This window comes from Saccoglossus kowalevskii, chromosome 12, assembly GCF_978046115.1.
Source record: "Saccoglossus kowalevskii chromosome 12, keSacKowa6.1, whole genome shotgun sequence".
NCBI lineage: Eukaryota > Metazoa > Hemichordata > Enteropneusta > Harrimaniidae > Saccoglossus > Saccoglossus kowalevskii.
This window is the reverse complement of record NC_140652.1, coordinates 35115370-35128216: the sequence shown is the minus strand read 5'-3', so window position 1 is coordinate 35128216 and position 12847 is coordinate 35115370. Positions and strand designations below refer to the sequence as shown.

Sequence of the window (12847 nt, the reverse complement as noted above, 5' to 3'; positions counted from 1 at the left end):
TCAAGCAATTCAAAATGTTCTTTGAAATATCTTGGAAATATATGACAATAGGTTCCAAGTACAATAAACATATGTTTATGTTCAAGTCACCCATACATTACTCTATAGTCCACTGAAATGGAACCTCCATGTTTTTCAACCCGAACTTTGGTAACTAAGCAGTGCTTTGAATGTGGTATATATATCATACTATGGCAATATGTCTATAGCTATTCTCCTAGTCAATCTACTGCTCTCTTATCATCGGTGAGAGAAGCCAACATCTTCTGTAGATGATAGGCACTTTGCATGGCAGTACCACCACAGGTCTCCCAAGGTATGCACTCACCAGTCCTATGTACCTCTCTTACCACGAACTGTGCACGGAATATCACATATCTTACTAGAATTACTTTGGTAGCCTCTCAACCAGTTCGTGCCAGCAACCATCAGAGCTTCAGATGTTAAGAATTATCCAGTATCACCACCACCTTCATACCACAACCCTTGAAGGCTTCTTAGACTGACAATTCAATTTCAGCTATGAACAAAGGTATTAGTATGATCACATTTTAAATTGACAACTCGTTTGATTTGGTGCCCTGTTAAAAATGGGAGAGTGACATGCATATTAAATGGTAACATCATTCTATGTATACAATGTTCATATAAATGTCTCTTACTTATAAGTAGTATAGAATACCTGTCAGTTGTTTAGTTTTCTTTTGCTCTTGTGGATTGTTTTGTCAATCATTGTCGGTCATTTGTTTTGTGTCATTTAACTTGTAAATGACTATTTAGTGAAGTGCACTTACCAGTTGTTCCGTTCTGGTGGATTTCTCTTGTGTTCTTAGAATGAAAATTTCCTTATATGACTTTTCTCTAAAGACCTAAAGACCAGTTGTGCATGATAGTTCCGTGTGTAGTTTTCGTACATAAAATGCGAAAGGAACATAAATATTATTTTGTATTCATGCATTTATGTTCTCGTTATCAGCATTTGCTGATTGTACATTATATATTAATGGATTAATTTTCAATTGATTTCATTTTCATGTGATCTTCATTGCATGTGCAGAAATCAAGGTGTCCGACAGAAACACCACAATGTAAAACAAAACAAAACATGTAATCAAAACATGCAAAGGCAAAACACGATATGAGGAAAGCCAATTGGTATTTGAATGTACAGTATATAATTATGTAATTTCAGATCTGAATAAAATTTGATGTAGCTAGCTGTCATTAATAATTCCTTGTGCTGGTGAGTAATCACCTCCAACTACATCTGGTCAACTACATGTGAAAATCATGTTCAAGTGGTATCCTTCTGATAGGATTTGTCAATAAATCAGAGTGTGCCTTACCACAAACCGACCTGTAATAATAGTTCTGATTGTTTTCCGTTTCTGTGACTTGCATAGTAATTGGTCAGATGTAGTTAGAGAAAATATGTACCATCGTCGATCAGAACTAACGCCAAAGTCTACACCCATATCACATGATATAAAGATTACTAGTACTACATTTTCTAATTTAATAAACATACTTTTTGTCTGACAGGATTTGTCACATGGTATATTTTAATTCTAGATCTACCTTTATAAGTTAGGGTATAATAGTTAACTGCCATTTAAGGCACAGATGCAGGTTCGTGGGTATTTGGGAGTGAATTTTTTTTTTTTTTTGCTTTTTATTATCCAAGCAGTCTTGGCTATTGACTGTTAAAATTTTGTAGAATTGTGAATAGTGGAGCATACTCCACGATTTTAAAATATAGATAACAGGTGCAAACATTCTCTCTTTTGAATGCTTAGCAAGATTTAGCAAGGCTGTACATAAATAATAAAAAAGAAACATGGTGAAAAAAGAAATGACGGGATCTCCATATTATGCACTTTATTTACCTTTTAACAAAACGATAATACATTTAAATTTGGAACTGTTGCGGCCATTTTAATTATGAGCATTAGAAAACTTCTTACTGAGTGAATTGTTATGCAAATTGGCAATTATCGCCGTCTGGTCATTGTTTTTGGTTGAACAGTGTTACAACAAACGTACAGACAACTAGCCTGGGTGTTAATTTATGCATAAACTAGTGGAATTTGGGATGCTGCCCTGCAAAATTGACAACTGGTAGACAGTTTTCAAGACGGCACTTTCTTCACAGTAAACAGATGTACCTATAAACCAATTTTGACAGGAAACAGAAGCATAGTTTAGAAGCTATTTTTTTTTAAATCACTTTTGACCAAAAAAGCACATTTTTGTGCATATTTCAAACTACAGTGACCATAACAAAAAATACTAACAAAATTTTAAAATTCATACAATAAGCTTTCCGAAAATATATAGTTTTGTGGACAAGGGAGGTCATCTTAGTTTCTTAATTAACTAATTAAAATACCTGTCAGGTAAACTGCATCTCTACCTTAACTGCATTATTTAACTACACGGTATTAAATCCCATGAATGTGTCAGTTTTTTCTGGACGTTGATATTTTATAACATGTACTATGAAAACAAAAATAGCACTTGAAATAACAAAGACAACACTTTATTTCCGAAATAGTTACATTGAAAATAAGCTGAACGCTACATTGTTGCACACAACTATCACAATACAGCGATCAATTGTTAATAAAATACGTTTATTATAGAAAAAACCTGTAAATAAAACATATAAATGGAAGAAGACAGAGATGTAATTTGTAAACAATGCAGCGAAAATAAATTGTATAGCGCCCACTGAATGTATGCATTTTTCCCTTCAAGTTAAAACAGTTATATCATTTACTTATGATTAAAATATTCCACTGTAACCTTTAACCTTGGCTAAATGGTCATGATAATACAATGAAGTCAGATTTCATTACACCATATTAAAATATATACTCAGAGATCGATCAATATGCCATTTACAAAATCCTACATATTGTAAAATTATGATGCATTATTGTGTATATACATTAATAACAGTATCGAGAGGTTTGTGAGAACCGAATAATCAAATTTGTGATTCTGGTTTACATGAATAACATATCAGGGCTTTGTTGGTTTGGGATGTCACCATCAGTTTTTCTATATGGACCTTGAAATATGAATGTATCGTCATCAGTCTTGTCCACATCAATTTTCTGGATGTCATGGTAACCATATTCTTTATTTTCTCCAAATAATTCCGTCTCAATGCCTGTAGAAGCAGGCAATCGCATCTCATCATCATTGATCTTTTCGGTTTCTAGTGTATCCACTTCTTCCAAAAGTTTGTTTACGTTGATTTCTCCTACTTTATATTCGCTCATCCCTGCATTCTCTCCGTGAATCGATTCATCCGGGTTATATGGGTTTGAATTAGACCCAAATTCGTTGAGTTCAGTGTATTGTTCATCGCCTGTTGGACGTTGAGCATGGTCATTATTTTGTGGTACAATTTCTAAATTTTCAGGAATTTCGGAGTGATATTCATTTTGTGTGTCATCAACAGGGACATTTTGTTGGTATGAGGCAGATGGCATGTCATTAATGCGAACAGGAGTGCCGATGTTATCTTGATAGCCTACATTGTTTTCATTTAATGTATCAATCATTCCAGGAACACTCTGTTGGTAAGGAACAGGTGCAATTTCTACATTTTGTCCAAACTGGTCCTCATTCTGCGTGCCAATATTTGTTTGATATTGATCAATGGGAACTTCATTAGCTTGGCCATAATTTGTAATCGTTTCGTGTGAGCTTTCAAACTGGCTTTCGCTTATCGTACCTACATCGTTTTGGTAAGATTCTAGTTCAATGTTACTCACAGGTTTAAAGTTTTCTTGGATACTTTCATAGGAATTATCTTTAAGCGTGTCAATAATTGGAACATTTTGTTGGTAAGGGATGGGTTGACTTACAGGTGGGATAGCTTCTTGGATACTTTCATAGGAATTATCTTTAAGCGTGTCAATAATTGGAACATTTTGTTGGTAAGGGATGGGTTGACTTCCATATGTTTGACTTGCAGGTGGAATAGCTTCTTGGAGATTTTCATAGGAATTAGCCTTAAGTGGATCAATAATTGGAACATTTTGTTGGTAAGTGACGGGTTGACTTTCATATGTTTGACTTGCAGGTGGGATAGCTTCTTGGAGATTTTCATAGGAATTATCCTTAAGTGGGTCAATAATTGGAACATTTTGTTGGTAAGGGACGGGTTGACTTTCATATGTTTGACTTGCAGGTGGGATAGCTTCTTGGAGATTTTCATAGGAATTATCCTTAAGTGGGTCAATAATTGGAACATTTTGTTGGTAAGGGATGGGTTGACTTTCATATGTTTGACTTGCAGGTGGGATAGCTTCTTGGAGATTTTCATAGGAATTATCCTTAAGTGGGTCAATAATTGGAACATTTTGTTGGTAAGGGATGGGTTGACTTTCATATGTTTGACCTGCAGGTGGGATAGCTTCTTGGATACTTTCATAGGAATTATCTTTATGCGGGTCAATAATTGGAACATTTTGTTGGTAAGGGACAGGTTGACTTTCATATGTTTGACCTGCAGGTGGGATTGCTTCTTGGATACTTTCATAGGAATTATCTTTATGCGGGTCAATAATTGGAACATTTTGTTGGTAAGGGACGGGTTGACTTTCATATGTTTGACCTGCAGGTGGGATAGCTTCTTGGATACTTTCATAGGAATTATCTTTAAGCTTGTCAATAATTGGAACATTATGTTGGTAAGGGACGGGTTGACTTTCATATGTTTGACCTGCAGGTGGGATAGCTTCTTGGAGATTTTCATAGGAATTATCCTTAAGCGGGTCAATAATTGGAACATTTTGTTGGTCAGAGGCGGGCTGATTTTCATACCGAATTTCGTTGAATTCCATAACATTTGGTGCATTGTCTATAGAAGGGTTGTATAAAGATGGATTTTCACGAATTTCACCAGAAGTCACAATATTCTGTTGGTAATGATCTTGAATAGCTGTGTTAAACTGCACATTTGACGTTACATCCTCAACCTTATTTACTGAGCTTTCACTAGAGTCCTTGTATGTCTCAAAAATATCCTTCTGCATTTGCTTTAAGCTTGCTAGTTCTTCTTCAAGATGTTTCCCATCATCATCATCATCTATAGGATTAGTTTGAATGTCAGTTAAGTAACTGTCAACATCGCCATCTTCATCATCAGCCCAACTGCTCTCCGAGTCCCAGCTACTTGCCATCGATTCGCCTGCATCATTGTCGCCATTATCTGGATCATAATCTTCTTCTTCTTCACTAGAAAGGTCTTCAGTGTTTTCAAAATCATCATCTTGCTCTTCTTCGGTGTTTTCTTTTTCTTGAACCGATATGTATGCGTTTACTTGTGGATTCTGCATAGTGACGTCATTGATGGTGGTATCATGCCCCTCATTGTGGTTGGATGTATCTGTGACAGTCACCCTCTTGCACACAGTGTCACTGAAAAAGGCACTAAAAGAACAAAATAGTCAAGACATTAGTTCCATATAATTGGGAAGAACATTCAAAAGTGTATTTGGCGGATAAATAATCTAGGCAGATGATCTTTAATTATTTCAAAATTATTTGTATTATTGTAGAAACTCTCTTTCATGAATGGACTACTCAGATTGATATATGCCATGTATTGTCCGACGCTACTGCAAGGCAGTATATGCTCAATCTTATCACCTGATATCTCTCCTTGATCTTAACTTTGAGGTCCATATATCATTCTTTTGTATATTGATTTTTGTGAAATCTCCAAAACTGATCATTTCCTTTCGTGTACCACAAAAATGTCTGTAATGCTGTACACATTAACTTATGTGTGTACTTTGTTCCATTGTTATAGATATATGTCCATTGTACTTTGTTGACTATGGGTTTTGGATTAATTGATGGGTATATCAGGGCTACTTATTATACCATAATGCAAAATTGGTACTCTGACTCAGCCTGGGAATCTGCATTGTATATCATATTGTAATGTTTCTTGCCAAGACAGGAACTGGCGCTCTGATTCAGCCTGGGAATCTGTATTGTATATCATTCTGTAATGTTTCTTGCCAAGACAGGAACTGGCGCTCTGATTCAGCCTGGGAATCTGTATTGTATATCATTCTGTAATGTTTCTTGCCAAGACAGGAACTGGCGCTTTGTTTCAGCCTGGGAATCTGTATTGTATATCATACTGTTATGTTCTTTTACCTGGACAGAAGCTGACACTAGGTCTCAGCCTAGGAATCTTTATAGTATATATTACTGTAATGTTTCTTACCTCGATAAGGGCTGGCATTCTAACCCAGCAACGCAGGGACATTCACTGGGAGGTGTATTGATGATATTCGTGAAAAAAGATTCTCGTCCACGACTACAAGTCATTCCTTGTTCTCCCCTTGCCTTGCAAACTGTTGTCTGTAGACCTGTAGAGAAAAAACATTATTAATTTATAAACAACATACGAAGGTAATTAAGGCCACAGTGTGCGTGTAGCATTTGAGGAGAACGAAACCAGCCAATCAAAATGTCCACGCAATAAAAATTGCTAGCCCTTAATCTAAAGTTCCAAGAAGCAGTACAGTAGATTAATTCAATTTCGCTGTTGTTGTCGATTACCCACCTGGTTCGTAAGCACAGCACATATTATCTAAACAGTCACGGTCCTCATCACAGAATGTGCCAGAGTCTCCGGGGATAATGTCGGCATGGCAACGACCGAAGACGCACAGACTTCCGGGGCAGCACTCTGCGTCTCTGTTACATATCTCGTCTTCACCCATGCATCCTGCACACTCATTGGGCCAAAACCAGAAACCCATGTTGTCACAGAATTCGTTATCAGCACAATCGTTGTCATCCACACAGTCAGCCTGCATTAAAATGACACAAGTTACCCAGTTCCAGTTCATGTTGACTATATACACACATTGTATTTGAGCTATACAGCTAAATAACATCGTTCAATGTGAATTTGTGTTTGTCAAGCAAACTAAATGTCATTCTCGAAAGTGGACTGACGTAGTAGATGTAGTACAGCTTTACAAAACGCACTACAACACACATGTTTCAGCTCGTTCAACAAAAACTAATACAAATGCTGTTACTGAAGGGTTTGCAATCACAGCTTTTTTTAGAAATTTCGCTTAAAGTGTTACTACTCCAAGCATTACCAATACACTACTGAACTGGTTCCATTAGTGGCGCGAAAACTGAAATTCCTTTTGACTATATGATTTACTGAATTTACCACGCAAGTGAACCAATCTTAACTTCTAGACTGAACGAAGATTTCACGTTAGGTTAAAATGTACCAGAGACGTAAATATTGTAGAGCTGCTTTTGTTGATTTTGAATGTGACCAAAACAATCTTGAAATGAATACGAGCTTCAATTGGGAGCAAGTGTAAATTTATAAGTATTTTAATATAGCCTGTATTCTTGGGGGCGGAGCTGCGTCACAGAACGTTCCACGTTGCTAAGACGCGCGCCGCTGTACCATGTATTTCTATGGGCCCTGTGCGAGCTGCTAAGGAACGCCGGACGAGAAGCCGATGAAAACAACTAAAGTCGGGGAAAGAGCACAAACTCAACTTTGAAATAATCCTGAGCAACCAAGGGTATATATGTAGTAATTGTAGGGATAATCTACCCCCAAAGTAAGTTTTCTATGAGTTGTTGGCATTTGTTAACCGTGATGATTGCGGATGTCTGCCCTGTAAATAATGTGAGAATATGACATGGTTGAAAATTTACTAACCCAGTGGAAACACGGATATATGCAAAACTCAATTCTTTTGCGGATACGTTCGAAACTTTACCAGCATTTGATGTTGACACTCACCAGTATAGATGCATATATGTATTACGTGCATACGATATTTACAATGTACCCGTTAGGCATTTCTCATAATCAACTGTTAACGGTGATGGCGCACCTAATTTGAACAGCGCCATCACATGATGATAACATACCTTTTCGTCCATCCACTCAGATGATGAAGACATAAATTCATCCATTGAACTCGAAGTGTCGTCTTCTTCTTCCTGAATAAACTCATCGAATTCTAGTCTGCTATCAATATCCGACTCTTTCGCTTTGCTGTCACTTCCTAATAGATTCGTTGTCGTGAAGACAGCCAGACCAGCACTGTTGTTTACCGTCAACTTAACAACTGTTGTATTTTTCTGCATCAGCATACCGCCCATTTTCACAATTTCCGAAGTTGTATTTGTGTAATTCGGTGGCAGCAATTCAACATTTCTTATCTTAGGGTCAGACACTGTGTACAAAGTGAGAATAATACAACGTTCAAATCAAAATATTTATATAATATTATACCCCAATATTTCTTATATGTTCTCAAACTGGTGAGGTGCAAAACAGTATGACTGTATTTTATAACATTTGTTTTCTATTATCGGAGTCGTTACCGTTGTAGTAAAAACACTTATATTTATCTTACGTAATATTATCCTTTGATCAAATAATGACGCAAAATAATTATGTCTTATGTCTGATCGATTGGTTTCGTTTTCGTTCATAAATTCCTCTCTCATATATGGAAGCACTTTGCTGACACACTTTTATCTTGACATTTCAAAGTGTATACACTGCTACAATATATTGCATAAATAAATTAATAACATGAACCCTTCCTTCTTGTGCAACTAAAGAGATAATACGCAACTATTTGATACTTCTTTCGGTGCACATAGACAATGAATGGCGGTGTGGAGTTGGAACTAGCCATCGATAATTGGGGTGACGATGCTCATATACGCACAAATACAGCACATTCAGCACTGGGTATTTGGCTCGAGTGAGCATTACTAAGCAATAACATGTGTTCATCCATGCATCGCCATGGTAACAATTCAAAAGTGGCGTACTATTTGACACATGTTACAAATTCCCAAATCTGTGTAGTTTATTGGTGTTTGAATTATTGACAAAATGAGTACAAAACGGATCTCAACAAGGTGAATTACGTAAGATAATTTTCTAAAATTGAAAATTACACAACCGACAACAAGAATTCACAAAATACTGATATACCAAATACGGTGAACGGATGAAAAATACTCGTCTCAGTGAATAGAATTGCTTAAGTAGTTACTATCCTAATTTGGCAATTACGCCTTTATTTCTAGTCATAATAACACTAAAATAAATGATGACGCCATTTTGTTTGACAGCGTGATAATCATAAATATGACACCAGATTAAGGCCACCTGTTGCAACCAGCTAGCCGAGATTTGCTGACGTCACGTTGAAGCACGATAATTATAACAAATATATTTCATTGACCTGCATGTTAGAGGAATTTTATAGATAAAATAAAAACCGCATGTATATTTACCCAATTTTAGGTATATGGCTCTTGTGGGCAACAAACTGATATGAATTCTATGTCCATACGTGCAACATTTAGTTTATCGTGGTATGTTGTGATGAATAAATGTTGGGTAATTATGTGTAGACCAACTGTGTATTATTTGTATTTTATTAAATCGGTACAGATTTGGTGAATACATTTATTTGTTGTTGTTCCGCCATTTTGTTCTTGGAGCACATGTGTGACTAGACCGCCATGACCGCCAGCAAAAAAAACAACACGGCTCCTACTGATTTCCGATAGTCGCAAAATGTGCCAGTCAAATACTCGATTGCTAATTCAATTTATTTGAACTCCAATTTTGACCAACCACTCCAACATTTTGTAAGTTTTAAAAATGTTATGTCGAGGAATTTCTTAATATTGAATATTGAACAAATTTGGATTGGATTGTTTGTGATAATTCCGAATCATCTTTCTCGTCCTTCAGTCGTGGTTTCGGAAATACTAGTATGTTAAAAAGCAGGATTCACTGGAAATAATCCACGAACTGCTGCACTATTCAACTTGAATATCTATCCGAGCTCGGCAATGCTGACCTCGATGTCACACCTAACCAGAACCTCTGCTAACCATGTTTACTGTGCACATGGTGTCGCAGATATTATAGAATTGTTTGAACCCTTTATACGCCAAATTCGACTTCGGTTTGGTCCACACTTACAGGAAAATACTTACAATTGTGCCAAAATATTGTGCTCCAATATTTTGAATAGAACAAATCGTTTAAAATATCAAATGAAATGTGTTTGCTTGCTACTCCCGCCATTTCACGCAAAATAGTTCACTAACACACACTCGCTACAGTCACACACGGATCTGTTGGTGTAGACTGTGCAAATTTTATGTCAATTCTCCGAGTAAATTTTTACAAGACAAATCAAAAATTTGGTACCAATATTTTAGCTTTGTGGCGACAATATTAGATTGCTGGAATCTCCGTCAAAACCCATTGTCTATGAACAATATTCGACAGCGAAAAAACGCAACAAAAATGGTGAAATGAACAATAACATTTACGTGGCAGACCTCGGATGGCGGGCAACAGCTATAGTCTGTTCTTGGCCGAACAAATTTGTAAATAGAAGGAGTAATAGTTTTGATTAAACTCCAGTTCTTTTCCAATTTTTCATAATTATGAACACATACAAATACCACAACTAAGAATATATACTGGCGACAGAGATGAGATTTTACAAACAATGGTAAATCTCGTGAACAACACAATTCCTACCTTTTCCTTCTTCATGAAACGACTGCAATTTTCCGTACATAGATTGTAAATTATCAATTAACTTGTCGAATCTGTCTTCTCTCTTCTCCCCGATATTATCCATGTTTTGAAACGCATTATTTGCTAGTTGTACTTGCTGATAGTAATTGGGAAAGGCGTAAATGACACCAAAAAAGAGAGTTATTAAGATGACGCATCGCATATTGGTAACAATATTCCTAACTACATACAATATAACTGGTTGTCGTGACTTCGATTTGATTGCCAGGCCCGCAATGATGTGTTGTTGTATAGCCCGATGTTGCATTAATGATGTCGTCAGTTTGAGTTTTGTTCTAGAAAAAGCTCAATTGACTCCCTAGCCAGGACTTATTTTGTATGAACATCAAACCAAAAATTGAACCACGGACTACTGCATATCATTAATTAGCTAATCATTGCAATGAATGCACCAATTACGATGATGAATTTTTAAATTTATTTCTAGTTGCTGATGCCGCATTGCAAACGATAAATTATCTAATCTTGTCCCGGTTAAGATTTACGATTAAAAAAGAGTTGTTTGATATTCTATGATGTTCAAAAATTATTTAGTCAGCGCCTTTGTGGGTTTTTTTTTCCAGATTTTAGGAAGTAACACAAACAAGTCGTGCACTAACAAAAAAACAATCATTCTGTTGTTGGCCCAATAAATACACCACTCGACGATGAATATTTTTAAAATTTACACAACACATTAAATTCAACAACATAAAAGAAATCGACACATTAGTTTCATATATTTTCTTCAAAGTATCGATATACGTGGCGAGATGTTTTACACATTTTGAATTTCTAGTAAAAACGTACCACCAGCAATGTTGCAATAATTCGAATTATGTTACACTCGTTTACCTAGGGAGTTGTGATTCAACCTGGCACAACCTGTTACCTGATTTGAATAAAATATTATAATCCTTTGAAACAATAAGAAAGTCGTCACAACATGTCGCAATAAGTTGAATGAGTGTCGACAATTGTTTATTAATATGCATCATTTCAAAATTACTGTCATATTACTTGACGACAGTGTCACCCAATAATACTGTGCGTTATAATGACCATGACGAATAATTTGCGTTTTATTCGTATTCCAATACCAGCTGTAACCCGTTTGAGCAGGTCAATGTCTGAATATAACCGGTTGTGAATCACTAATTCATCATGGTGGCTCACATGTAAATATCCACATCGCCAGCCATAAATGATAAACTCATGTTGGTTGCAGCTGGATCAACACACTGTTGTGTCGCGTATTTACAGAAAATTAACAACTTGAAACATCGTCGTCTGTATGTATGTCTACTAGTCAGATCGGCATTTAAATAAAGAATATGAGTACTATAATTCATAGTCTGACCGTTTGTAGATGCCATAAAAACAACACAATTAATACACAGGCATGGAAAACCAAAATGTTGTTTTAACAAAATATTAACATTACGGAGACGAATCATAAAAAAACAAACAAATATAAAACAATCTGTATAGAGGTTGATATTTTAATATTTGTTATCGTGGTGTTTTAATATTTAGTGTCAAACGTTGATAGAATCGTAGAAATATGACATCACAGTACTATCGACAGTATCAACGCTTTAAGCTGAACGTGAATTGCGTCATGTGGACGTGTTAGTTGTCGTGTTAGTTACCCAGATATAATGAATGAGGCTTTGGCTCTAGATTGATAATTTTAATTCCTAAATATCACCCTGTGACACGAAACGCGCACATATAACGACATAAATAATGATATAATACTTTACTGTCGGCTTATCAACAAGTAAACCGGTTGTAGACAAAATAAATGTGCATATTAATAATAACAAATCGAAAAGAGGCTTACTGGCCACGCCAGTTAAAATCAGTGAAGGATAAACACAATGCATGCTGCGATGACGTCATTGTTATCAGGTGACATACGTCTATCCTCCTAAGAATTCACATTTTTATAATCAAAACCTTTGTGATACAACTTTAACGTGAAAACGGGTGAAAACAATTCGGAAAATGGGAACACACATAAGACAACATTTTAGCGGGGAAAATGTGAGAATTAATGTAGAAAATCAATTACTGCGGGATGGTTACATATTCTCTCACGGAGAGTCTGTGGAGATAAATATTATTGTTAAAATTAATAAATAAATAAATAATAATGTTCAGCATTTTGTCAACAACTAATCACAAGACTGGTTA

General features: G+C 35.9%; 1 protein-coding gene across 1 annotated transcript; it reads right to left on the bottom strand.

Annotated features, from left to right (window-relative positions):
- Nucleotides 1-2517: 2517 nt before the first annotated feature.
- LOC100329021 (dickkopf homolog 3) lies at nt 2518-10917 on the bottom strand. The gene is made up of 5 exons (XM_002732512.4): nt 10610-10917; nt 7951-8258; nt 6599-6848; nt 6257-6401; nt 2518-5448 (listed from the first exon to the last, which is right to left on the bottom strand). Exons 1-5 carry the CDS (start codon nt 10914-10916, stop codon nt 3009-3011), a joined length of 3450 nt encoding a protein of 1149 aa, XP_002732558.2. The 5' UTR covers nt 10917; the 3' UTR covers nt 2518-3008.
- Between the last annotated feature and the right edge of the window lie 1930 nt (nt 10918-12847).

Coding starts and splice junctions, on each gene's coding strand:
- LOC100329021 (XM_002732512.4), bottom strand. CDS start 10,916: ATGCAACATCGGGCTATACAACAACACATCATTGCGGGCCTGGCAATC. Junction 6,849..7,950: donor CTGAGTGGATGGACGAAAAG/GTATGTTATCAT, acceptor ATTTTAATGCAG/GCTGACTGTGTGGATGACAA. Junction 6,402..6,598: donor GTGCTGTGCTTACGAACCAG/GTGGGTAATCGA, acceptor TTTTCTCTACAG/GTCTACAGACAACAGTTTGC.